Here is a 24830-nt window from a genome sequence, read left to right on the forward strand (position 1 = left end):
GATGCCCAACTTTACCTTGACCAGAACCTCCAGGGCCCTTTCCACGGTGCTGCTCTCCATCCTCTCGTTCCCCAGCCTGTCTATGCATCCAGGGTTGCCCTGTCCCAGGTGCAGAATCTGGCACTTATCTTTGTTAAACTTCAGGTGGTTTGTGATTGCCTAGCCCTTTAATTTATCGAGGCCTCTCTGCAGGGCCTCTCTGCTTTTGAAGGAGTCAAGAGCTCCTCTCAGTTTATTATTGTCAGCAACCTTACTTGGTATACCTTTGAGTCCTGCTCCAAGTTGCCTGGGAATAGCCCAAATCTGACACTATGAATGGTCTGCTGAGGTTTCTGGGCCAGGCTGCAAATATGCTCCCTGAATGAGATAACAGTGTTTCTGCATCTATTTGGTCACATGTGCACCTTCTCAAATGCTAGTGGGACTATGCAATGGTCTTCACTAGCTGCTGGCATGCTTATAAGTCTTGTGCCAGTCTTGAGTACAGGCTTAATTATTATTAAATTATTGATAAAGGAAAGATTCCTGAACAATGAAATGCTTTCCTATCCGAGGTTTCAACCAGCTAAATCTGGCCTCTTGGTGTTCTGTCTCTGATAGCTTTTACAGGCTGCCTTGGTGTTCACTAGTTAACAGTGAGTACTGCTAGGAAAAAGAGAGTATAACAGTCATGATTTTAACTGGAAACTGTCTGCAACATGTACTCTTTTGCATTGTCTGCCAAGAAGAATGACTGTGACTGCATGGGCTCGTGCTCCTGTCAAAGCGCTGGCAGAGCCCTCGTGTGGGATGGTACCTGGGACACTGGCCAACTGAACTGAATTAATTCCTTCAGCATCCCCCAGAGCCTGGAAAACCTCACCTTTGGGGTTACTGGGCTCAGAAGCTACTGCTGTCCTGGAAAGCAAAACTGTGTCAGGGAGCACAGGGGAGAAGTGGTGTGTCCGTCACTGATACTGCTCCAAATGTTAGCACAGCTCCTGGAAAGCTGTGGCCTGCGCTGCCCAGTGACCTCACCTGGGGACCAATGCCCCTACCTTGTATAGTGAAGGCTGCCTCAGCTTTGGTTCCTTCCACAGTGACACCAATGACACGCTCACATATCTAGTGGAACCCCCGCTCTGCTGGGCTCAGAAAAGCCTTTGCACTATTGCAGGTATTTGGAACCGAAGGAAAACACAGTACCTGTCCACAGGAGGGTTCTGTTCTCCCCCACTGAGGGAGAAGGCTTCGCAACCAGCTGAGCTTTTTGCGACATTCCACCCTGGCAGCTCTGCCAGCCCCGGCTACCGCTGCGAGCCTCGGGCAGGTGGAGATGCTTTACTTCATTCAAATGTCGGCGCTACCCACACAGCTGGGTTGGGGCAGCTTACCACTTAGTTCAGCTAAGAGAAGGAAAGGTGAAATTGAGGCTCCTCCTGGCCCTGCCCTCCCGGCAAAGCCCTCTGGCTTCCCCAGCGTGCGGGGAGAGGGTGGAGACTCCCCGGGGGTGACGGAGCGCGGGGATTTCAGCCGTCCTGCAGCAGATGGGGTGACACGCGTGGGACTGCCCTGCCCTGCGAGCTGAGCAAGCCGTCGGGGCTGTGCTCCTACACACCGCGCTCGTCTCTCCGCTGGATCCTGCGCTCCTTCCAGCGCTTCTGCCACCCCCCCCAGCAGCCCGGCGGCGCTGACCCTGACCTGCTGCTGGTAAGTGAGTCGCTAGCAGAGGTTCAGCCCTTTTTACTGAGAGAGATTGAGTTCGGTGTAGTGGGTTTGCTTCCTCGCCCGCAAATTGCTTACGCTGCCATCGCTATGGAATTTATATTTAGCAGCTGTTTTCCTCCAACAGCCAAGGAAAACGCAGCGAAGCGCTTGCCGCCTACCTTCTCCCAGCTCTTCAGGGGGGTTTAATCGAGAAGGGAAGAAATCAATGAAAACACGTTTTATAAATGGGGGTGAGGGGGATGTGGAGAGCTTCAAGGCTTAAATTAAAGCCGGGAAAAAGGTTAGACTATTTTGCAGGATCTGCCATAGTCGGGGTTCCCTCGTGCATGGTAACACGCTGCTGACAGCGCTCAAATGCCTGCACGCACAGGGCGCTGCCTGCTCGGTCCCCGGCGAACACACAGGGCTCTTTTCATGGAAGGCAGGTTACAAATCCCTCGTAAGTCGGTTGGCAATTAACTTACAGATTGCCTGAATGGCATTATCCTTATTTACTGAAGTGGCTTTAATTTCCTACGCGTGTTCCTGAGAAAGGGGGCTCTGTGGTCCCGGGCTGGCTGTGCTAGGCTGTGCTGCCCTCTTGGCATCCACACGCCCGTTCTCTGGCCAGTCTATGTCCCTGTAAATGCGTACAACTAAGGAGGGAAAAAAAGCTATACTTAGAACTTCTGTGAATTTATATGTATCCAAAGTCCAAAATGCGCACATATGGTGCTGTTTCAGCCAGCAGGTTGCAAAACTAAACTTTGTACCCATTAAAAATGAGAGAAATAATAGTATACTTAATTGTGGTTTCTCTGGAGTGCTCAAGTATCCAGGAAAAAGGAAAACCCACCATTTTTAAGAAGGGTTTGAGGCAGCTTCCTTTAGAAAACTCTGCTGAAAGCTGCTTGTGTCTCTAAAACTCTTCCTCTAAGTAATTTCAGTGCTTATACTTTAAAGAGATAAAATACTTTGAATAAATACCTGCATTTTAAAAAATGCACTTCTAGTACCCCTCCTATAGTATTGTTTTTTAGAATTTTTTTTTCCTAATTGTACTGCAAGTTTCCACCATGCCAAAAGCTTTGCAGGCAGACTGGCAGGAATGAATGTTACTTGGCTTTTTATGTAGACAGTATATCTTAAGGCATACAGATAGGTTTACTGAAATTGTTTGAAAGACTCCACGTATGGTATTGTGGTTCAAGTGGGTTTAAGTCAATGGAACGTTCTAGCACATTTTGTTGTTGGTCGATGTTTTTGTTTAGTGCCCCCTGTGTATGCAGGAAAAACGAGACTTTGTCCTTCACAAGTCTCAGAAGAACACACAAGAAAGTGACTGTACTGAGAGTTTCATTTTTTGTGCATGAAAACAGTGAACAAAGAGATTTTATGGTAATTTTAAATAAAGTAGTTTCATTTTGCCATTAATAAAATATCTCTATATCCTGTCCTTTGTCTCCTGACAAAATTTTCTGAGAGTAAATATCTCTGAAGGAAAGTATTTTCTATTAGGCCTGAGCTGAAATTATGTTGAAATCAGTGGCAAATATAAAAATATTTTAGAACTATATGGCAAAAGAAATGAAATTTGTAAAATTCCCAGGGTTCATACATTTTTTATTTTGTTGATAAGAAAGTTCATTATACACAGGGTGGATATGATAAGGCTATGAAACACATTATCATATTAACAAATATTTCTGAATACAGCTGGCAGTACATATTGTTATTGAATCTCCTGAATCTCATTTCTGATCCAAAGTAAATATTTGTAAGCCATTAGCAGTGAAATCTAGGAAACTTCATTCAGAGAATTTTAGTTTGCATAGAAATTGATTTGATTAATGTTCATCATGTTTGTTTCTTTTTCCTGCACATCCTGTGACCAAAATATTTCACAACTGTATGTCACATTAAGCACATTGTTTATTAAACAATTAAAAATTGTAATATTTTAAAAATTCTCTTCCTAAGGAGCAATTGTAAACAGCTGACAATTATATTAGCTGTAAAGGGGCATGTCCCTGTATTCCTCTGGTGAAGTTTATTGCTAGATCGGAAATGGAAAGGTTGGATTGTAAAATACTGAACTGGTTATCTCACTGCAACTCCTCACCCCACAGAGAAAAACAGGTCTCAGAAAAATAAAAGCAAATCAAATGCCTAATTTTAGCACATGGGCATAATTTCTGCTGTTAGCACGTCATCTTCTCCCAGTACACTGTTAGCCGAGATCCAAATCACCACTCAGAGGTTTCCACAGATCACTCAGGCAAAGCCACAGCTGATCCGATCTTGTGTTGGTGACAGTTCGGCTCAGAGGGAGAACTTGGGTTAGGGGACTTCCCCAGGCCCCTTCCCACCAGCATGTCTAGAGCTCTCTCACTCTGCCGTCCCCAGGAGCTGCTGTGATGGAGACCTTGCAATGGTTCTGCACCTTTGAGAAGAGAGTGGCTGATTTCAGAGATTTCACACAACATAAGTAACCACCCAGTCTTTAAGAGAATGACTATTCTGCAGTTTCTTTGTGCAATAAATTCTAGAAGCTCTGGAAGTATAAAATGCTATTTTCAGTATTAGGCTAACATCTGAAATAGATTTGGTTTACTTTGATAAATCTACCTCCCAGGTGTTCCCCTTACAGCACCCCACCGTGTCCCTGCAAGTAGCACAAGTGCATTGTAGCACGAAAGGCTGTGCCAGTTTACACCAGAGGTCCAGCAAGACTTGAATCCAGCCTCTTCTCAGAGCTGCCAGTAGCTAATGGCTTCCTAAGGAACAATAGCAAAACACAGTTTTTCTATGGCAGATTTGGGCAATCAGTGGGCTTGGGCCTTCCTCAACTGGAAGTTTGCTGCTGACAGTTTTATTAAACAGCCACTCTCTGCTGTGGACAGGTGTGATTCTTCTCATAGGTATTTTATTTATTTAGCTTCTGCACGCATCTTTGCAAGGATGTGTACAATCTCGTCATAACTTAATTGGTAAATTAAATTTTGACTTCGACATACTCTCTGTTCTTAAGAATGACGCAGTGTGATCATGTATTTATGAGGACAGTTTCTGATTCTGTGCATACTGTCGGCATATCTAGTTCAGTCTAGATGATTGAATCTGTTTAATTCTTAAAAGTTTGTTTTCCTAAAAGCATTTCTGAAATATCAGTGCAGGTGCTGAGCTAGGTTTTTATGCTGGTCTTCAGAAAAAACCTCAGCAAAACCAAATGAAAGAAAGAAGAATTTAACTGTTCTATTGATAATGCTTGAGGCCAGACTCCACCTCACTCTTCCCCGTTTATTCATAACATTACATGAGTAAAGCTGAGAAAAAAATGTGATCAAGCAACAAACTGATCTAGATACCTTATAGATACAGTGATATATCAAGGTCAGAGTCACACATTCCTCAAGAATTCTGTACTCTTGTTGTGTTTCCTGGTTATCCAGCAATCCGAGGGATTTTGTAATATCTACCTGTGTTGTTGACTCTGGGGTTGGCGCCTTGCTCAGCAAACGTCTGCTCAGTGCATGGTGAGCCTCTAAGTGAAAAGTTTCCACTGCAGGTCTGAACACACATCTCTAAGTTACCTTTCAAATGGTAATGATTGATGTCCAGTCAGATTAGCCCAGAAATTAGTCTATAAATAACCATATGAAATTAGCTGCCCTGATGCAGGTAGGTAAGTCTTCTCTGGTACAAGTAGAGTGCAGAGAGTTTATCAGTAAAAGGCCTCTAGACTTTAATTGTTGCACATTTAATTGATGTTCAACTCACTCAAAATCCATTTTAGCTAAAATTAAAGCTAGTCCCATTATAATAATTTTTGCAACACAGTTTCTTTGCGCTGGGCCAAGATGTGAGATTACTAAAGCATTAAGACCAGCACAGAAAACTGTGGCTTTGTCAGAAGAGGCAAGCTTGGGCTAGATTTTGGGTAGCATCACTGGGAGACAGATGAACCAGCCTTTACATGCAGATAGGCCTCCTGCTGAACATAGGCCTTCCAGTGGGTTCATTGTGTTGATAGCCACAAAGGAGAGTTCAACTGAGTTCATCTGTCTGCCGGGCAACCTTAGCAAACTGACAAGATAAGGGCTTGGTTTGTTATGTGACCATATGACTCTGTTAGATTAAACAGCTTTTTTTTTTTTTTTTAATTTTTTATTAACTGCCATCAAATTCATTCAGCATGTCTGAAATGGTCTCATAATTTGCTTTCTTTCTTGCTATAAGCGGTGTACATATGCTGAGGTACGGGACTGATCATTCCAGAGCTCCTAGCTTCTCATCTACCCTCTCAATTCCCAGCTCAGCTAGGTCATTACTAACATTTCCTACAGTGGCAATTAAAGTAATTAGACTCTGATGTCAACATGGTATATAAAGAGAGGCCAGATCCTACCTCTTACCTGAATGACGCTGTGCTTCTTAGGAAGCACAAAGGGGACAAAGGTCTGCGTGCACGGGGACAGCCAGGGATGCCCCACGGTGCACGTGGATGGCTCACAGGCAGGAGCCTGCTGACAAGGGAGGTGAGATAACTTTAATTATCCCACAGATGCTTTCTATTTTTCACGTGGAAATCAAATCCAAGGAAGGGAATTACTTGGAGTTACTTCGCAGCAGTGTCATTTTCCATGTTCCTATAGCCTTGGCAAAATTATTTTGATTAAAAAAATAACCCAGCAATTTTTAGATTTTGTTACTGTTGCACTGGAGCACTAGAGGTAGGAGGTATGTCTTTACTTTCAAACTGTCCCTTTAAAAGAGTACCTAATGGGCCAACTCTAAGCACATTCAAAAAGAGGATGGGCAGAAGACCAGGTCCTTTTGGACCTTACTAATTTTGAGCAGATCTTTTGGTGAGTCACCCATTGTATCCATGGTTTCCAGCAAGGGTGCAGTTTAAGTACAGACCTTTCTGCCAGGGGCAGTACTCCAGAAAGAGCAGAATGTTGTGCTAGTGGCACTGTGAGATGTACCTACTTCCTCATACCTGGAGAACAGACACAGCTGGTGGCTGTGGCCGGGTGCTGCTGCAGGAAGGGTACTGGGGAGGGGAGGCTTCTGTGAGAAAGAACGTGAGGCTGCCCTTGCCAGACACAGCCACCTCCAGCTGGTGCCAGTAGACCCACCGCTGGCAAAGCTGAGCACGTCACTGATGCTAGTAAAGCCTCTCTGTGTAAGAAAGGTTAAAAGATGTTGTTCAGCAACTGTGAGAGGGGAGTGAGAAAATATGGGAGAAACAGCTGCACAGACACCAAGGACAGTGAGGGAAGAGTGGGATTAGGTGGTCCAGGTGCCTGAGCAGACATTCACCTCGGTGGGCAGCTGGTGGCCAGCCAAGGTCAAGCCGCTACAAGAGACCATCAGGTTGGAGGGAGACTCTTCTATCTCCCTAACACTGCATGAGGTGTGAAACAATAGGGCAAACCCAGCTCCTCATCAGCTCCACGTCATCTCAAGGTCTGAGCCCCCAGGCCCCAAACTTTCTATCCAGAAGAGAGAGACCTAGATGGGCATGTGAAAGGCCCACCATAGGTTCGGTGTCGCGCACTGGTCCCAAAAGACGCATCTTTCCTCTCCGTACCTAATCAAATCTTACCCTACCTGTTTTTCCATTTCCAGAGGAAGGATGGCAGAAGACCAGCCGCACCTGTGCATTCAGATGTCAGACTCGAATACAAATGGCATCCCCAGCAGAAGGCCGTCCTCACCAGACCTAGCTGGCAAGGCAGGGAGCGTGCTCACTTTCCACAACATCTGCTACCATGTGAAGACGAAGACTGGGTTCGTGTGCTGTCGAAAAACAGCCACTAAAGAAGTTTTGAGAGATGTCAAGTACGTATTCAAACATCTCTGTAGAGTATGTGCATGTTTTATTTCTGTCTGGACAGTTGAGTCCTCTCACATCACTGAGCCATTAAGCACAAAATACAAAATTTGACCAAGATTTAGAGAAAGTGTATGTTCATGTTTGCTATCAGCTGTGCTTAAGCTTCCTTCTAGGCTCCAGCGGTCCTCAGTCTCTAGTGCTGAGCCTATACATCAGGGAGCTCATACTGCTGGGCATCATTTCCCTGGGCCCTGGGGGTACAGCCCTCCTGGCTGCTATCAGCACAGGGCCACACCAATCAGCTCTAGTCATTCTGCAGTACTTGGCAATTCTCCCACTGTGCTGTGGTGTTTAACTGAGATACCAACAGCCTGCCATCAATGGTTGTGTCTCCTTCCCTAAGGTGGCCTTTGGAAAGGTTAATCTTGGGGAATTTAACTTAAAACTTGTAAGACAGTAATATAAACGAGGGTTGTGTTAATTTTAAAAAGAGATTTTTTCTGGGGTTTTTTTGGTGTTTTTTGTTGGTTTTTTTTTTTTCCCCCCCCAACATTGAGCACTACTGTAGTAAAGGAATCATGTCATTTGGGCCTTTGTTCAATAATCGATGCATAAAGTTTGCCTATTCACAGTTCAGTAGTTAAACTAAGTGGCAAGTGCTTATACAATATGCCATTCCAAGTCACCTGTGACCTTCAGCTCCCTAACTCCAATTTCTATCATAAATATTCACCCTTTTGTGTTGCTCTGTCTGTTCTGCTCTTTCTCTGTGTAATTTCCACACCTGCTAAACATGAGCTATTAGGGTCTTTCCTAATTTCCTCGAGAGGCATACATCGTGGTAACTCAATTGACTGATACTGGTCATTTGCAACATTTTCTATCTGGCTTTTGAGTTTCATGTGGCTTAATGTCAGATACAGGGAAACTGTCAACTGCAGTTTAAATAAAGACCTGTCTACAGGGACCATTATTCTCTGTGTTAAGAGAATAATACCTTTAGAACTGAATATGGTTAAAGCAAGAGTGTGCTTCACTTGTGGAGGTCCACGGGGTAAAAATATATGTACAGATTTTGTTACATTTTACTCATGTTTCTGTATTGTCTTCATTATATGAAGATTTGTTCTTCTTGAATTAGTAATAAAAATTAAGGTGGAGTTTGATTGATCATAAACATTGCTTATGATCAGGCAGCTTCATTAATTCCAAAATTAATGGGATGCAGAAAGTAGTTGTACAGATAAGTTACCCAGCCTACCAGTTGAAGCAGTAAAAAGAGATAAACCCACTCCTATTTGTTTTGTAAATCTGTTTTGTCTTACAGTGGCATCATGAGACCTGGACTGAATGCAATTTTGGGACCCACTGGCAGTGGTAAATCTTCGTAAGTGCCCCCTTTGTTGTACACAGAGATTACACCAAAGAGAAACTGCACATATTTAGCAATAATGGACAGTACTCTCAGAGAAAGATAATGGTTTTATTTTAGGTCTGTGCAAATCTCACCTGTTTCTGAGAATTACTTGAATTTGAAGAAGACAGGTTTATGACAAAGATGAAATTAAGTTTTAGTTCAGACTTTGCTGATAACACAATCTTTATGCATCATTTTAAGTAAAGCTCAGGTTCTTGAAAAAATGGACATAAAATTGCACAGATCTCATTTCCTTAGGAAACCAGGACAAAAGAAACTCAGTCCTTCAAAGTTGCTGGGGGTTTTCTAAATGGCATGCTTTTAGGTAGTTGCTTGTTCCATGAACTGGGTTTGTGACTCAGAAACTAACTTTTCCTCTAGGCTACTTGACATTTTGGCTGCAAGGAAGGATCCCCATGGGCTTTCTGGTGACATTTTGATCAATGGAGCTCCTCAGCCTGCCAACTTTAAATGTGCCTCTGGGTACGTCGTACAGGTAGGCAATTTTTATCACTGTATGGATTCTATTGTAAAAAGTTGCTGCTGTGTTCCAAGTACCTTGCCTTGATCCAAGAAGCAGAGCTGTTGCTGTAGCAACTCCCCACACATCTACTCTTGCTAGAAAAAATACTGTGCCTTGTATTTGAGTCTCTTCCCTTAATGCTGTACAGTCTATGGGAGCAGATGCTTTGGATCTGGATCCCTTCTGGTTCTCCATTTGGGGGAACAGCTGTAAGCCACCAATACGCATGGAGTATTTTCCAAGTATGATGTTTTCTGCTAATTTGCAGCTGGCACCTCCACTTGCCCAGTGACAATGTCACTAACTCCCATTCTGAGAAAACCTTTATTCTGCCAGGGTGGGCTGGGAAGAAGGACAAAAGAAGGAAAACCACATGCCTCTATTCATTTCTTCCCCCTCCCCATTTCTCGTGCTCGGCAGCAGGCTTGCAAGTCTATCAAGGCCTGAAGAGGTGCATCTGTGAAAATTATAAAAGCATGGTCAGCATGTTACTGAAAGAAAACATACGTAACCCTGAACTCCTACACCTAACAGATTCCCTTTGCAAGAGACAAGCAGATAATATCTAAAAAACCTACCCTCCTTCCTCCTTTGCTGAAACAAGTTTGGAATATCTTTGCCCTCACCCACATGGACACAACCTCTCTTTTCATTCCTTCTTTTCTCACTGCTCTCACCTGTGGTGGGCTGGGGCTGCCGCAACAAACACACATGTGGTGACATGAGCTGTAGCTGCTCCTTAGATCCCTTCAGCCCTTCAGTCTCTCCCTCAAAACCTCCAAAAAACTGCATACGGTAAAAAGATATAAGGGATAGTTTTTAATTACTTTGCTATTTATGGATTCTGATAATCATTCATGATGAAGGATGTTCCTATATTGCGTTGCTTTATGAATTAAGTCAAATACAATGAAGTGCACTGAATCAAAATTGCTGTGACACAGACATTGAAGATGCACCTTATCACATGCTCTGGCCATTGCTACTGTCCCTCTGCATGCAAGGACAGCACAAAACATAGGTAAATGCAGTTCTAGGAGGAATAAATAGAAATTGCTAAGCAACCACCAAGCATCTACCTTTTTTTTTTTTTTTTAATGAAGGATGATGTGGTGATGGGAACCCTGACTGTAAGAGAAAATCTGACGTTCTCAGCAGCACTTCGCTTGCCAAAGTCAGTGAAGGAAAAAGAAAAAAAAGAACGAGTGAATCAGATCATCAAGGAACTGGGTTTGAGCAAAGTGGCAGATTCCAAGGTAAGGCATGTAAATAAGGTGCTTAAATCATAACTAAATATTAAGTGATTTATTAATTGAGCCAAATGGCTCAACATGGCAGATTAAAAAAAGGTTAATTTCAACAGTCTGTTTCAGTAATACAATAATTAATAGCATTTCTCTATGGGGATCTGCACAGACTGTGCTAATGCTGCTCTATGCTACTACATTGCAGGGAAAGGGAGTGGTAGTCTGTGTTTGGAGAAAAAGAGAACACCTCAAGTAATACTAAACAAGTCTATGTGTGAGATAACACATCTGTTCTTGAGAATAGAGCTAAAATTTCTTATAACTCTTTGCAAATAGTGCTGTGTGGGTAGGATGCTGTTCACTCAAGGATTTTTCATCAGTCCAGAGTTTCTTGTTTGGGGCAGGTTGGCACCCAGTTCACGCGTGGGGTGTCTGGAGGAGAGCGGAAGAGGACCAATATTGGGATGGAGCTCATCACGGATCCTGCCATCTTGTTTTTGGATGAGCCAACTACTGGACTTGATGCAAGCACTGCTAATGCTGTTCTGCTGCTACTGAAAAGGTGATGGCCTTGGAAACAGCTTCCTATTTTCAGCACTCCACTCTGCTATACTTGTGTTGTATTTTACTGAAATCACAGTTAGAATGAGCAAATAGGGAAATCATATTGTTTACCAGCGAGCCAAGTTTGCAAAAGGGATGGGAAAAAGGCTCTATGAATTCTCTCTCTCTCCAAAGTGAGAATTCTTTTCTCAGATGGGCACTATAAATGTGGTTTGAATATTTTCTTTTTCCCTTTTTTTTTTTCCTTCCTCCTCCCCAATCTGGCATTCCAAGTTAATCAGACTTCACTAAGGCTTAACTGAACTTTTGAATTCTCTTATCTAAAGGCTGAATTGACTTGCAAAGCTAACATCTGTGTTGTTCTTCACATTCAGGATGTCGAAACAAGGAAAAACGATAATCTTCTCCATCCACCAGCCTCGGTACTCCATATTCCGACTATTTGACAACCTGACACTGCTGGCTGCAGGGAGAGTGCTGTACCATGGGCCAGCCCAGCACGCCATTGGCTACTTCCAGTCCATTGGTGAGCACAACTTTTGCAGCAACACCTTTAGTTTGCACTAACTTGAATAAAATGCCAGTAGCTCTGGGCTAGAGTTGGCCACAGCATGTATCAGCAAGCCCAGGGTTTTAACAGGCTAAGCATTTCTCTGGTAGTTTCTCCTCTTAACCCACATGTAGGTTTGGATGACAGGGCTGACCTCTAATGAACTGTTCCTGGGTGCATCTTACCTAGCCAAAGCCTACGCTAGGGCTGGGAAGGCACATTGCCAGCTGTCACCTTGCTTTCACTGATGGAGCTGCCTGGCAGTGCCATTCATCCCTTGGCAAAGCACAGACCTTCTGAAGCCTGCCCTGCCCATGGTGCTGGCTGCTCAGTGGGCACAGTGTGTGGCTGTGTTCTTGACAGCCTTTGTCCAGTCACACAGCCATCACTCAGGCCTTGTACTTCTGTCACCACAGGCTACCAGTGCGAGCCCTACAACAACCCTGCCGACTTCTTCCTGGACGTCATCAACGGAGACTCCACCGCTGTGGCGATGAACAAGATTGATGAGATTAACAAAGGTATGAAATGCAGAGCTGAGTCAAATTATCACAACGTGTATTTTGCCAGGAGGTGCCCAAAACAACATTCACAGGTGTGTCAACCAACCAATAACTTCATTGTATAGTGTATGGCTGTTTGTATGCATGAGTGTCATGCACTGCTGATCCATGTTGCTTTAAAGGAAAAAAACCCACAAGCACACTATTCCTAAATCCTTTCTGCTTATGTGTGGAAAGTAATTAGCACAACCTGAAATAAGTGCCAAATTCACATGCAGCTCTACTATATAAAATGTTCCTGCCTGTGCAAGAACAGTTTGCCTCTCATAAATAGGTATTTAGTAATTTTGTCCCTGCTACCCATAAACTGACCTGCATACTTTTGTGTCACACTCAAATAATGAGATATTATAGGTGCAAGAATATTTTCCTATGTTGAAATTATAATGTCTGGGAATATAAGAAAGTATTTTGGAAACTCTCAACACAGAGAAAGCTTTTTTTCATGTTCAAGGCAAACCAGCTGAAGTCTTGCAGAAGCAGAGGTGATAAACTGGGACAATTATTCCAGTTAGGGACATAATTTGATGCAGTTACGACTTGTATTTTTTACCTAATGAAATGGTTAATCTGTTAGGAAATTACTGTTTTCCTTCCTCTGAGCCAGGTGGGAAGAGGGGGTAGGGATAGTGGACATTTGGATAGTAGGGATAGTGTTCATTTGATGCTTCCCTGAAGTTGTGGTAAGGCAGAAATTATCCCCATACTAAAAAATTAGATCTTGCCTATGTTCAGTAGCATGCTTTTTCATCCTTTTCTGCTGCTACTCATTAATAGCATACTCTCTTTTCCCAGGACTGAAAAGGGGCATGAAATTGTGAACATACTATGTCCTAAAACACACAGTTTCACTGTATCTTTACCAAAGAAGCAACTGTTTTACAAAATGCATTTTTCAGGATCTGACAAATATTACAGCTGGTAATAGATGTTGGAAAAAGCACATTGGGCTATAGTTGAGGAAAAAAGGAGTTCCAGCTGAAATTTCTTCATGACTGAAGTAGACACATGCAAGATTACCTGGATTTAAAAGTCTGGAAAGTCTAGGATTATCTCGTCAGATCTGTGGAACAGATCATTTACAGAAACAGTGAAGGGTGAGAAGTGGGTGTAAAGGTCACTTTTTGATTAAAAGCTTTATTGCTGTCATGCTGAAGCTTCACGGGCAGACAGGGGTTTACCTACTGAGTCTGCTGTGAAGCTGCTGCCTGTGGGTCAGGTTGCACAGACAAGCACAGAGGTTTGGTCTCACACCAACTCTTTTGAACTGTATGCTATGAGGGCAATGAATCACTGAAAACTACATGTGCATATTAATTCTTCTGGTTCATTAGTAGCTCTCCTATCCCACATAACTCCCCTGGCTTGACTCCAAAACAACCTTCCCATCCCTTACAGGCATGGTCATGTTTCTTTTTAATCTTTTCAGCAGAGAGCACTGAAGAACGCATTGAATATGATAAAACCTTGGCTGAGCAATTAGCAGAAAAATACTCCGGCTCCACCTACTACCAAGAAACAAAAGCACAATTAGAGAATATTTCTTTGGGAAATAAAAAGAAAACCAAATCAGTTTTCCGGCAAATCACATATGCCAATTCCTTCCTTCATCAGCTGAAATGGGTGTCCAGGCGCACTTTTAAAAATCTGATAGGAAACCCTCAAGCTTCCATAGCTCAGGTAACGCTATTTGTATCTATTGTTTTGTGATACATGTTGAATTTATTTGGCTCCTGTATTATTGCATGAGTCATTGGGATAGTTTTGCCTCTTGATATTTTGACTGTAGTAAGCATCTGAAGAAAGTGTGTTCTAGGTCCGGGAATCTAATTCCATAGAACGTGTCTTGAATGCTCCCAAATCAGAAGCATGCAGGACTGTTCAGTAATTAATTTTGGACTACTAAAAGGCTTTAGGAGGCAAAATCTTTCCCAGCAGGATATTCTGCTGCTCCTGGCCAGGAGCACATTATGTCCCAAGTAGTGTCTTGTATTTGCTCATGAATATTCTGCAAACTTGACTTTAATTGTCTAGGCTTGGTATTGTGGGGTTTGGCCTCCAGTCTTCTCCCCTGCCAGGAAAAGCTAACAGACTACACTAGCGTACCTAATTAACCTTCAGTACAAAATGAAGTGCTGGCAGTTGGCTCAAGTGCAAAAATATTTTTGCAGTCTCATAATGTGCGTGCTGTTTGGTCATTTGGCTGTCCATATTGGCGGTGATGTCTTCTGGATAAGATGTGACAAAGACCCACAATGGGGTCTAACACCCACCACAAAACACAAGCATGTTCTACATGACTGGCCCCATAAGTGCTCGTTTTTCAGGAGAATCAACACCGAAAGTGTTGACTTCTTCAAAGCTGTACATTGCCTTCAGAAATAAAGAATGTCTGGCTGGCCTCTGCAGAATGACTAATCCTCAGGAATCCTGTAATTCATGGGCCAAACTCTGCAGTCACAGCACCACCAAAAAACTCACACTTCTCAGCAGTTCTAGAGGAGGCAACAGAAAAATTGGTCTGTATCCAGGGGTATAAATAGTCTTCATCATGGCTTTTATAATGAGTGAAAAAATGGCCAGTGTGGAGGGGAAATGAGTGCAGAATCCCCAAGGTTAAAAGGCTTTGATATATGTGTATGTGTCTGTATGTTGATACTATGGAGATCCCTAATAATTGCTTTGTAAAAGCTTGACCTTGTGACAAGCATTAGGCTCTCAAGGATCTCCTAATACCCCCAGGTTAATAGTCCTGACTTGTTTCTCACAATCTTTTCTATCTCCCCGCCCTCATTAGGGATGGATTTGACCAGCATTCTTTTAGTGGTACACGGCCTGTTAAGCCTTTTTTTTATTAATCTGCTCCAAATTGGTCTTGAAATGATCCCTGCTTTCCACTGCAGTGGGCTTAGGATCTGAATTATCCCTGACATTTGCTCCTTTCGGCAGGATCTTAGCGGTAGGGTACCATGGATCAAGGGGTTTATAGTGTTAAGAATCATGCATTGCTCGGGCTTAAAGATGACAGAACTGCCTGATACCATCAGTTTTCCTGAGATTTTTGTCATTTGCATTTAGTGTTTAGAAAGTATGATGCACACACTTCAGTATTCATCCCTGAACCAAGTGTTATCATTGCTATTTAAATTGTGTTACAGACTGCAAATATCAGCACATTTACAGCCCAGTTGTAGTATCTTGTTAAAAAAAGGCTCAGGAATAAGATGTGTGATAGAGCCTGGCAATTACACATTCTGGGGCATGAAAATAAAATGTCATCCTGAGCCTGGCAGTCAGGAAAGACTGATTGCCCAGCTCAAAGTAGCCTTGAGATGGTTGCAGAGAAATCCCCACAGAAGCACTTGCACTGCAGAGCTGTGGTCAGCCCTGGAACTGAAGTGACCCTTGTCACTGACAGCAGATGGGGAATGACTTTCTGTCCAAAGGAGAGTGAATGGTGGAGATTATCAGTAGGGAGAGAGGAGGAAATGTTGCAATCAACTTAATTAATTTAATCACACCACCTAAGAATGGCTGAAACAGTTCTTGGGGAAAGGAGTTTGGGTGAGGTCCATGTGATGCTGGGGATCCCTCTTTCTAACCTGCCCTACCAAGCCTCTGCTATCCTCCTCCTCCCACTGCTAGTATTAACATCCTCCCAGCACTCGTGGAGCAGGTCCACAAGATCTGGCCCCACAAGAGGTCACAGAAAAGCCGTGATATCACTGCAGGATTGTGCCTCCTGCCAAGTATCATGGCAGAGCGAGAGCAGCAGCTGAAGCTTCCATACCCTCCCTCCTGTCTCACTGTCCCGCTGCCTTGACCACAAGAGGCAGCAGCAGCTGGCCACTGCCACGGGAAGGTGGCTCTGGGGAGCTGCTGTGTCTCAGGCACTTCTTGGAGGATGTCATGGCTGGAGACTCGCAATACTGCAGAGCTGCAGGTTGCTAACACCCCATCGGCCGCCTTCCCAGCTTGGGCAGTTTTTCTCCTTTCTGAAAATACTTCTTGTCAATCCACACTCGCCTGCTGCATATTTAAGAAAAAAAAACGCTGCTGAAGTTTTGAGGCAATGAGAACGATACTTTTCCTCTTTTTTTTTTTTTTTTTTTCCATTTAGGTGTGTGTTACGGCTTTTCTGGGACTGGTTGTAGGTGCCCTTTTCTTTGGACTTAAAGAGGACACCGCTGGACTACAGAACAGGTTAGTCAGTTTGAGTAATGGATGTTCAAAAGTTTGATGTGGAGCATTTGCTTTATAAAGCAAATGCTTCCCTTCAAATCAGTAAGTAAGGCCAAGCCTGTGTTAGTGACTCAAAAGTGAGGATGTTCCTTGGTCCCTGCAGAACTGATAGGGGGATGCAGCTTTGCCCTGCCGTGCTGGAAGCTGGACAAGCAGTTCCAAATGAAATGAGTGATGATGCTTCTGTAGGACGGCACTTTCCAGTGCCAGTGCTAAAATCATATTAAAAAGGTTTAATTCAGCATGGCAGGACTTCAACTTATTTTCTGCGAAGATTTTCCCAAGATGAAAAGAATAAAGATTAAAATATGCAGACTTGGCTACATAAACCTAGGAAACAAAAGCTTTAATCTTGCATCTGTTTCTATATACACACAAACTTGATTTTACCAGCAGTAAGTCAGAAGGTGCACCTAGAGCTAGATTTTCAAATTATTCTGGTCTGTATATCATTTTGACAGCTGTATATACGTGACCTGACACATGATTTCACAACTCTGAAGCCTCTGGGTTGTTAGTCCTGAAACACTTCATAGCATTTACCTAAAAATGGCCCAGTTTCAAATTGGGTATGAAGTGCCTTAAATTTCAGTGGAAAAAGTGAAAACTACTTCTCACATTGCTTACTCAGTTCCTCACAGTTTGCCGTCAGACAAATGCCTCTCACAATCTCAGAACTTTTAATGTGTCAGGAAATGATATAGAAAAACTGCATCAGAGAACTGACTATTCTTGCATGCTGAGAGCAAATACTAACCGTACCACTGTAATTCAGGCTTGTCACAGACTCAGACTTCTAGGCAATCCTTCTGTCATGGAATTTGGGATGCGAGGTCACAGACTGCTAAACTTCAGGCACTACGGTTGGATTTACATATGCAGTAGTGGAAACACTACATTTACATCACATTTTTAGTAACAGCTTGCTGTTCTGCCTTTTTGTAGAGTGGGTGCAATGTTCTTTCTGACCACCAACCAGTGTTTCAGCAGCATCTCAGCTATTGAACTCTTCGTTGTGGAAAAAAAGATATTTATGTAAGTAAAGCATACACAGGTTATCAGGCAGTGCTGTTAGAAAGCAAGTTTGTCTGCCCTACTGTAGCTAATTGTCCTTTAAGTACACCTAGTGCAGAGTTTTGAAATGATTTCACTGATAGTGCTCATTGCAAATGAGTGAGTGAGTTTTAACGTGTGAGTTGTCTGGAAATCCCCCAAACAGTAGCTGTGATAGCAGATAGCTGGGTTTAAAATCACTGACAGAGTAGGAAAAAAAATCCCCTGAATATTCAGTTTTGGTATTGATTACGAATTTGTGACTTGCTAGTGAGAACAGGAAATACTATCTAACTGGATTCTTTAAAGCTATGCATATTACACTGTATAAAAAAATGAAAATTATTTCAACTTTTACCCTCTCTGTTTTGATAACACAATATATATTTACTAAAAACCATGTGCACAAGTATCCACATTCAGTTGTCTGGCTTACTGGACATTTGCATTACAGCCTAACTGTGAAAGTCTTATTTTCTGGTTTGAGCTAGAATTCATTTGTCTCCATGTGAAAATAACCATACTGATTTTTAGTGATTACATTTGTCATATGCTGTACGTATCTCTGTGTTCCAGACATGAATATATCAGCGGGTACTACAGAACATCTGCGTATTTCATCGCAAAGCTAATGGCTGATTTGATACCCATAAGGACTCTACCAAGCATCATCTTCACCTGCATAGTTTACTTCATGTTAGGCAAGTATGGTCTCCTACAGTTGCATTACAACCCCCAACACCCTCAATAAATCAACATGGGACGTGTAGTTTATAGATGTGTATGTACACATAAATATTTATGTAGGGTAAAGCACTACATCAGCATGGCAGTGGTTACTGCCAGTTGCTTTTAGCACACCATGTTGTTTTCTACAGAAAAAAAACACTTTCAAAGATTTAAGTGTTCATCACAGAATCTATGACACCTCCTCTCCCCTGTCCCTAGAAGGAAGCATGACTTGACCATTATTGCATAGGTTTATTTTATTCCTTTTCATCTGTGGCCATATTAAGCTTCTGATGGCTTGTACAAGATACTTTTCCAATCCCTGCAAGAACACCTAAAAGACAAATTTTTGGTTTAAGATCTTAATACTGTGTGAATTAGTATCAACTTGTTATTTTTGGTGAAATGTCTTCTAGTCAGTGAGCAGACTTTGAAAGTTGCCGGCACCAACTTTTACAACCTTAAAACACATTCAAACATCATCCATTTTCCTGGAGTAAGGTTTCAGATGATGACATCCTTTTGGGATGTCCCAAAAGCTTGAAAGTACAAGCAAGACTTAAAAATCATCACAGTGTGCTTTGGCTGAGATTTTTTCCCGAAGGAATAGGTAAAAAGGCCACATCAGCAAGAGGCTCTCCGACTGTGAAACTGGAGCAAGATAGATCTTGCTGCCAAATCCACAGTCACCGAATGCCCCCTAGGCCCTTTGGGAGAGGTCTCTTCTGGAAACCAGTAAAATTCTGTACAACTGCTGCTCATGGAATTGCACTAGAAATTTCTCCTTTCATAGACAACTTGAAGCCATGGTGAAGCCGTCACTTGGGATGTGTGGAGTATGGCACTTTTAACTCCTCCCCGTTCTGCCATCTCTAGTGTTACTAGTTATTCCTCCTGTCCTTCACTGTCAGGGCATACACATGGGCTGTCACAAGCACCAGGGGCAGTCTTGGGTCTTGGTGATGTAGCCCACACTGTCAGACAAAGTGTAGTCTTTAGGCAGGACACACTACAGAATTCAGGATAGTGTTCAGCTTATGGTAGAGCTTTTGGCAGGATTGTACTGAAACCCTTCTTGTTCTGATCTTTAAGGTTTGAAACCAACAGTAGAAGCCTTCTTTACAATGATGTTTACCCTTATGATGGTGTCCTACACAGCCACTTCTATGGCACTAGCCATTGCAGCAGGACAGAGCGTGGTCGCTGTAGCAAACCTACTCATGACTATCACATTTGTTTTTATGATTGTGAGTAGCATTATTCAGTTTTCTAGACCGAATCCTGAAATCCTAGAAATGCTGAAATCTAGAAATCCTGCTAGCACTGAGTTCAGCTGAATTCTGCAGGAAGACTGTTGGAGTCGAGCATGTTGCATATCCTGATTTGTTTGATTTGAGTATTCTGATGGGGTTGAATATTCTGTTTTGTCCTTTGAAAAAAACAAAAACCGGAGGGAAAGGGGGTTTGGGTGTGAGGGGGAAGGAGAGAGGCTCCTCTGCCCTCTTCATTGTGGCTCTGGCAACCAGCAAACTGCCTTGAAAGCAGAAAAGCCACCTATAGCTACATATTTTTCTTTCACCCTTAGCTGTGCAAAAGACAAATGTGTCTGGCTGAGAACATGACCCACAGCCTCCTGCTCTCTGAGACCACTACCCCAGCTGTCCTCTGCAGCTGCAGAGCCCCCCGCTGGGCATGTTAGAACCAGGCAACACACAAACAGCTCCAGCTGGGAGACAGGCACCGTAAACAATGAGGCAGCCCCGAACCCACAGCCAGCGTTCACAGGGCATGCAGGGAAAACCCGGTGCACACCCTGAGGAACAGCAGACAGTTCATGCAAACCCATGTGGGACCCCGTGCCAGGAAGCAGATGGGTTTAATGCACAGGGTAAAGCCCTCCCTGTTAACCTATTTTGGGAGAAGGACCTGGGGTTATAGCTAAAAGCTGATTAACAGAAATGATTCCTTCCCTCTCCACTGGAAGATTTTTTTCCTCTAGAAATGCTTTCCCACTGATTTTTTATCTGAAGAAGCAGGGTCAAGAGCTAGAGAAGAACACATGATAACAGTATGTAATTTGTAATTTGCTTTTTTTGTTGTTGTGGCTTTTTTGTAATTCTTGTCTCTAGCTTTTCTCTGGGTTGCTGGTCAATCTCACAAGTGTCCTGCCCTGGCTCTCCTGGCTCAAATACTTTAGCATCCCTCGATACGGATTGACAGTAAGTGCTATTTTTTTCCTGTGTACAGACTTGGAAAAGGTTAGGTAGAAAGGAATGTTTTTACTCATGGTAAAGAAATCAAACCTTATGGTCCAGTGAGCAAAATGAAGCTACGTAAGTACAGCAACCTTGAAACAAGTATCTTGAAACAAGAAAGGCTTCTCATCAACCAGCACCCACTGCTGTCTAGAAGAGCTCATTTCTGCTACCTAGAAACACCTCATATGAGAGAGCAACTGAACAACTACACCCAATGAAATGCAGCTGGACAAAAATGATACAAAATAAAGACCGTTATCACTAAAAAAAAAAAAAGAAATTAAAGAAATTAAATTCTTCTCTTTTCCATCAGTCTCTCTTTTCCATCTTGACAAAAACTTGTCAAGATAAAGCTTTTTTCCTCATTTTTGAGAATGTAAGCTAGGGTGATTTGGGCTTTATTATGCAGGTGCAGAAATAGTCTATCCTGGGGGAGGTGGTGAAGCCTGCTGTTGTGCATGCTTAGCAGGGTGTGGGCTGCATACATTCCTTTCTTAAAAGAACAGTGCTGTTCAGCTTAAAAAAATGAAAATCTGGCCAACATAATAGTGATACCATCACATTTTTAGAATAAATTTTAATTGCGTTATATCTCGTCTCAGTAATGTATCATTCCTTTGCCTGCTGATTTCTGTTGTCATTGTTTCCTTTATTTTAAAAGGCTTTACAAATCAATGAATTGAAGGGTCTGAACTTCTGTGGCAGCATTAACAACACAGTTTTAAGCAGCGACAGTAGCTATCGACAGATGAGCCCAATGTAAGTATTTTGGTTCATTGAAACGAATCCCACCATCAGTAACTTCAAAAGTCTTAGAGTATTAGTCTGAGCATCAGAGATGCACACTGATGACCAGCAGAATCTGTGAGTTTTTTAGAGAAGATGATGCTTTGACTGGATTTTTGCATTCTGCCTGCATAGAACATTCTACCTGTTGTCATATTTAGTATTTATAAGAGTGCAAATATCCGTCATTATGCTTCTTCAGACTGCATTTACTGAAAGACATGCTCACAAATTACAATTTTACAGCCTCACAAAATCCATTTCAGCTTCCTATAGGAAACTGGAGCTACAAGACAAATGAATTTACGTATAGAAAATAAACCAGTTCCATAGTTGGCATTTGCCTGACCTGCTATACACGTGAAATCACACTTACAACTTCTAGGGATCTTCCAAGGTGCTCCAGACTGACAACATTTATAAATGCATGTGTATTTATCTGCAGAGTGTGTACTGGCGATGACTACCTGAAGAGTCAAGGCATCGATGCGAGTACCTGGGGCCTGTGGCAGAACCACCTGGCTCTTGCCTGCATGTCACTAATATTCTTCACCATTGCGTACCTGAAACTGCACTTCATGAAGAAGTTCTCTTAAAACCAGAAGGAAGGATGCAATTTCCACTCTTCAGAAGTTTGATGAAACTGACTGTGCAGCTGACTTGGATTATTTTTTTAAGAGGCCTTCCTTTGTACTTTTATGATTACACAAGTCAACAATGTGAAATCCTTGTGTATTATATTAAATACTTACTATTAATGTACCTTGCTGAAATATTTAACGAGACCCAGTCTTCCCTGCCAGAAAAAGTGTATAACTAATAATTTCTTCAAGAGACTATTCAGTCTTTCTGCATCTTCTAGCTATGAACTTGTTAGACACTAAAAGTAATTTTTATTGGCTTAACTTGTTAAAAAATAATAGTTGTATACTTTAATTAGCACCTACATTTACTGGAAAATAATCCTATCTGAACTGATGCTTACCAGAACACCTGTGCAGTCTGAACTGCTTATGTGCTCACAGTCTATGTGAGACAGCAACAAAATCCTCTCCAACCCAATGCACATCTCACCCTTTTCCATTTGGGAATCATTACTGCTCTGGGGAGTACTTGATTGATGCCATGAAGTCTTTCTTACCACACTGGAGTGGTAAAAGCACTGGTTTTTTAAAATAAAGGTGACTGTGAACTTACTCTGCCACTTCGCATAATCCTCGTCCTGAAATTTGCATTTCCTCTGTGTGATTGCAAGTCATCTCCACTGTCTCTTTATTGCTGCTATCATTAGCTCTTAGTCTTTTTTATAGTGACCAATTTCAATTGCGTGACTAAACAGGGTGGTACTACATTTGTAGAGGTCCATAGATTGCAGCAGCCCTTTCCTGGCAGGCCAGCTTTTCCCTGGCTGTGTGCAGCAGTGCTAGCTCATCTCCTTTATTCAGGGGACTATAATTATATGCACAGTTATGCACAGTAAATGTGTTAAAATGCATAGAAGACAACTTTATAGCTCTTTCTTGAGTTGTTACCAGTAGTCTTTGCCCTATTTTGTGTAGGTCATACAAAACAAACTTACAGAACCTTATTTCTCTAAGAGACTTACAATCGTACAATACACTGAGTTGGAAGGGACCCAACAAAGGATTACTGAGTCTATCTCCTGACCCTGCACAGGACCATCCCCAAGAATCATGCCATGGGCCCGACAGTGTAGTTCAAACACTTTTTGAACTGTGTCAGGCTTGGTGCTATGATCACTTCACTGGGGAGCCTGTTCAGTGCCCAGTCACTGTCTAGGTGAAGAAACTTTTTCTAGTATCCAACCTGAACCTCCTCTGACACAGATTTATGCTGTTCCCTGGTCAGCAGAGAAAAGAGAGCAGTTCCTGCCCCTCCAATTCCCCCTGTGAGGCAGGTGTAGACCACAATGAGGTCTCCCCTCAGTCTCCTCCAGTCTGAACAGACCAAGTGACCTCAGTCACCCCTGGTATGGCTTCCCCTCTTCACTATCTTCATGGCCCTCCTTTGGACACTCTCTAATAGGTTTATATCCTTCTGATATTGTGGTTCCCAAAACTGCACACAGGGCTCAAGGTCCACATTGAAAGGACTCAAAGGACACAGGAGTTGAAACTGCCCCAGTGCAGAGCAGAGCAGGACAATCCCCTCCCTCGACTGGCTGGTGATGCTTTGCCTGATGCCCCCTGAGACACAGTTGGCCCTCCTGGCTGCCAGGGCACTGCTAACTGATGTCCACCTTGGACTTGAGCAGAACCCCCAGGTCTCTTTCCACAGTGCCGCTCTCCAGCTTCTCATTCCCCAGTCTGTCCATACATCCAGGGTTGCCCTGTCCCAAGTACAGAATCCGGCACCTGTATTTGTTAAACTTCCATGGTTGGTGATTGCCCAGCCCTCTGACTTGTTTAGGTCTCTCTGCCAGGCCTCTCTGCCTTCTCCTACATGACTCTTTCAAGGATGGCTACAGTTTTATGTCTTACAAAAATTATCCAAGGCAGAGTGACAGAAGCAGAAGGAGTGCGTACTCTCCTCTTATGTCAGAAATATTTGGTTTGGAAGCAGTGCTGCAGACCTAGGACAATGACATGAGGCAGAAAAGTGAGGGTGAAAGGAGAATAGGAAAGAACTGACATTGTTCTTCAACTTCCCTTGCAATGAGTACCACAGAATGAAGCTTTCTACACTTGTAACCTGTAGCTGTGCTCCAGAATATTCCTATGTCAGTTCTGAAACAAGTGACGTGGGGCCTGTGGAAATAACATTTTAATCAATCACTTACTCAGAGTTGAACTGCATGAGAGGAAACAGACAGAAATGCTGTAGAACAGCATTGCAAATATAAGTGAGTTTTATCCCCTTGACAGAGATACATCCTCGCAGTGGGGTCCTTGCTCCGACTGAAGGTGTGAACTCAGAATCTCACAGTCTGTTTTTTGTAGTCAGACACAGGTTTCTGCAGAAGCCACTGCTAATTTCCATAACATCTGCTACAAAATTGAAGAGTAGCACTTGCTATTGTCAAAAAAGTTAATATTTTAATAAATATCAAGCAGGTATTTAAAAAAATGGATGTTTCATACCTTTTTTCTTCAGCTTTGTCACAACTCTGCATAAGCATCCAGGAAACGAACTGAAAAGACGAAATAGTGTAATGAAGATAAAATTACAGATTGACAGACACAATAGCACACACTAAGCTAAATTTTCAATTTCCAGGTTACCTTAGAAGGAGATTTTTGTACAGAAGGGTGTTGACATAGACCTGAATTTTAGGGAACAGATGCATGTGACTTTAGGAACACATGTACAAATAGAATCACACATGAGTTCCTCAATATTACAAAGAGCC

General features: G+C 42.7%; 1 protein-coding gene and 1 long non-coding RNA gene across 4 annotated transcripts; one reads left to right on the plus strand and one right to left on the minus strand.

Annotated features, from left to right (window-relative positions):
- Positions 1-2185: 2185 nt before the first annotated feature.
- On the minus strand, positions 2186-6852 carry LOC114057764. Its single transcript, XR_003571298.1, has 2 exons — positions 6675-6852; positions 2186-2326 (listed from the first exon to the last, which is right to left on the minus strand). It is a non-coding gene; the product is annotated as an uncharacterized LOC114057764 (long non-coding RNA).
- An 88-nt stretch (positions 6853-6940) lies between these two features.
- ABCG2 (ATP binding cassette subfamily G member 2 (Junior blood group)) lies at positions 6941-22656 on the plus strand. 3 transcript variants are annotated; one of them, XM_027884414.1, is made up of 16 exons: positions 6941-6991; positions 7321-7533; positions 8856-8915; positions 9327-9441; positions 10572-10724; positions 11120-11277; positions 11654-11805; positions 12246-12350; positions 13822-14072; positions 16513-16595; positions 17580-17669; positions 18264-18388; positions 19509-19663; positions 20546-20635; positions 21336-21433; positions 21906-22656. In XM_027884414.1, exons 2-16 carry the CDS (start codon positions 7328-7330, stop codon positions 22054-22056), a joined length of 1992 nt encoding a protein of 663 aa, XP_027740215.1. In that variant the 5' UTR covers positions 6941-6991; positions 7321-7327; the 3' UTR covers positions 22057-22656. The 3 variants fall into 3 exon arrangements, with proteins under 3 accessions (XP_027740215.1, XP_027740217.1, XP_027740216.1); XM_027884416.1 differs by having other exon boundaries at positions 13825-14072; XM_027884415.1 differs by lacking the exon at positions 6941-6991 and adding an exon at positions 7139-7158.
- The last annotated feature ends 2174 nt before the right edge of the window (positions 22657-24830 follow it).

This window comes from Empidonax traillii, unplaced genomic scaffold (assembly GCF_003031625.1).
Source record: "Empidonax traillii isolate 1590-97213 ecotype Southwest subspecies unplaced genomic scaffold, ASM303162v1 scaffold144:size1428860, whole genome shotgun sequence".
Taxonomy (NCBI): Eukaryota; Metazoa; Chordata; class Aves; order Passeriformes; family Tyrannidae; genus Empidonax; species Empidonax traillii.

Coding starts and splice junctions, on each gene's coding strand:
- ABCG2 (XM_027884414.1), top strand. CDS start 7,328: ATGGCAGAAGACCAGCCGCACCTGTGCATTCAGATGTCAGACTCGAAT. Junction 11,278..11,653: donor GTTCTGCTGCTACTGAAAAG/GTGATGGCCTTG, acceptor CTTCACATTCAG/GATGTCGAAACAAGGAAAAA. Junction 16,596..17,579: donor ACCGCTGGACTACAGAACAG/GTTAGTCAGTTT, acceptor GCCTTTTTGTAG/AGTGGGTGCAATGTTCTTTC.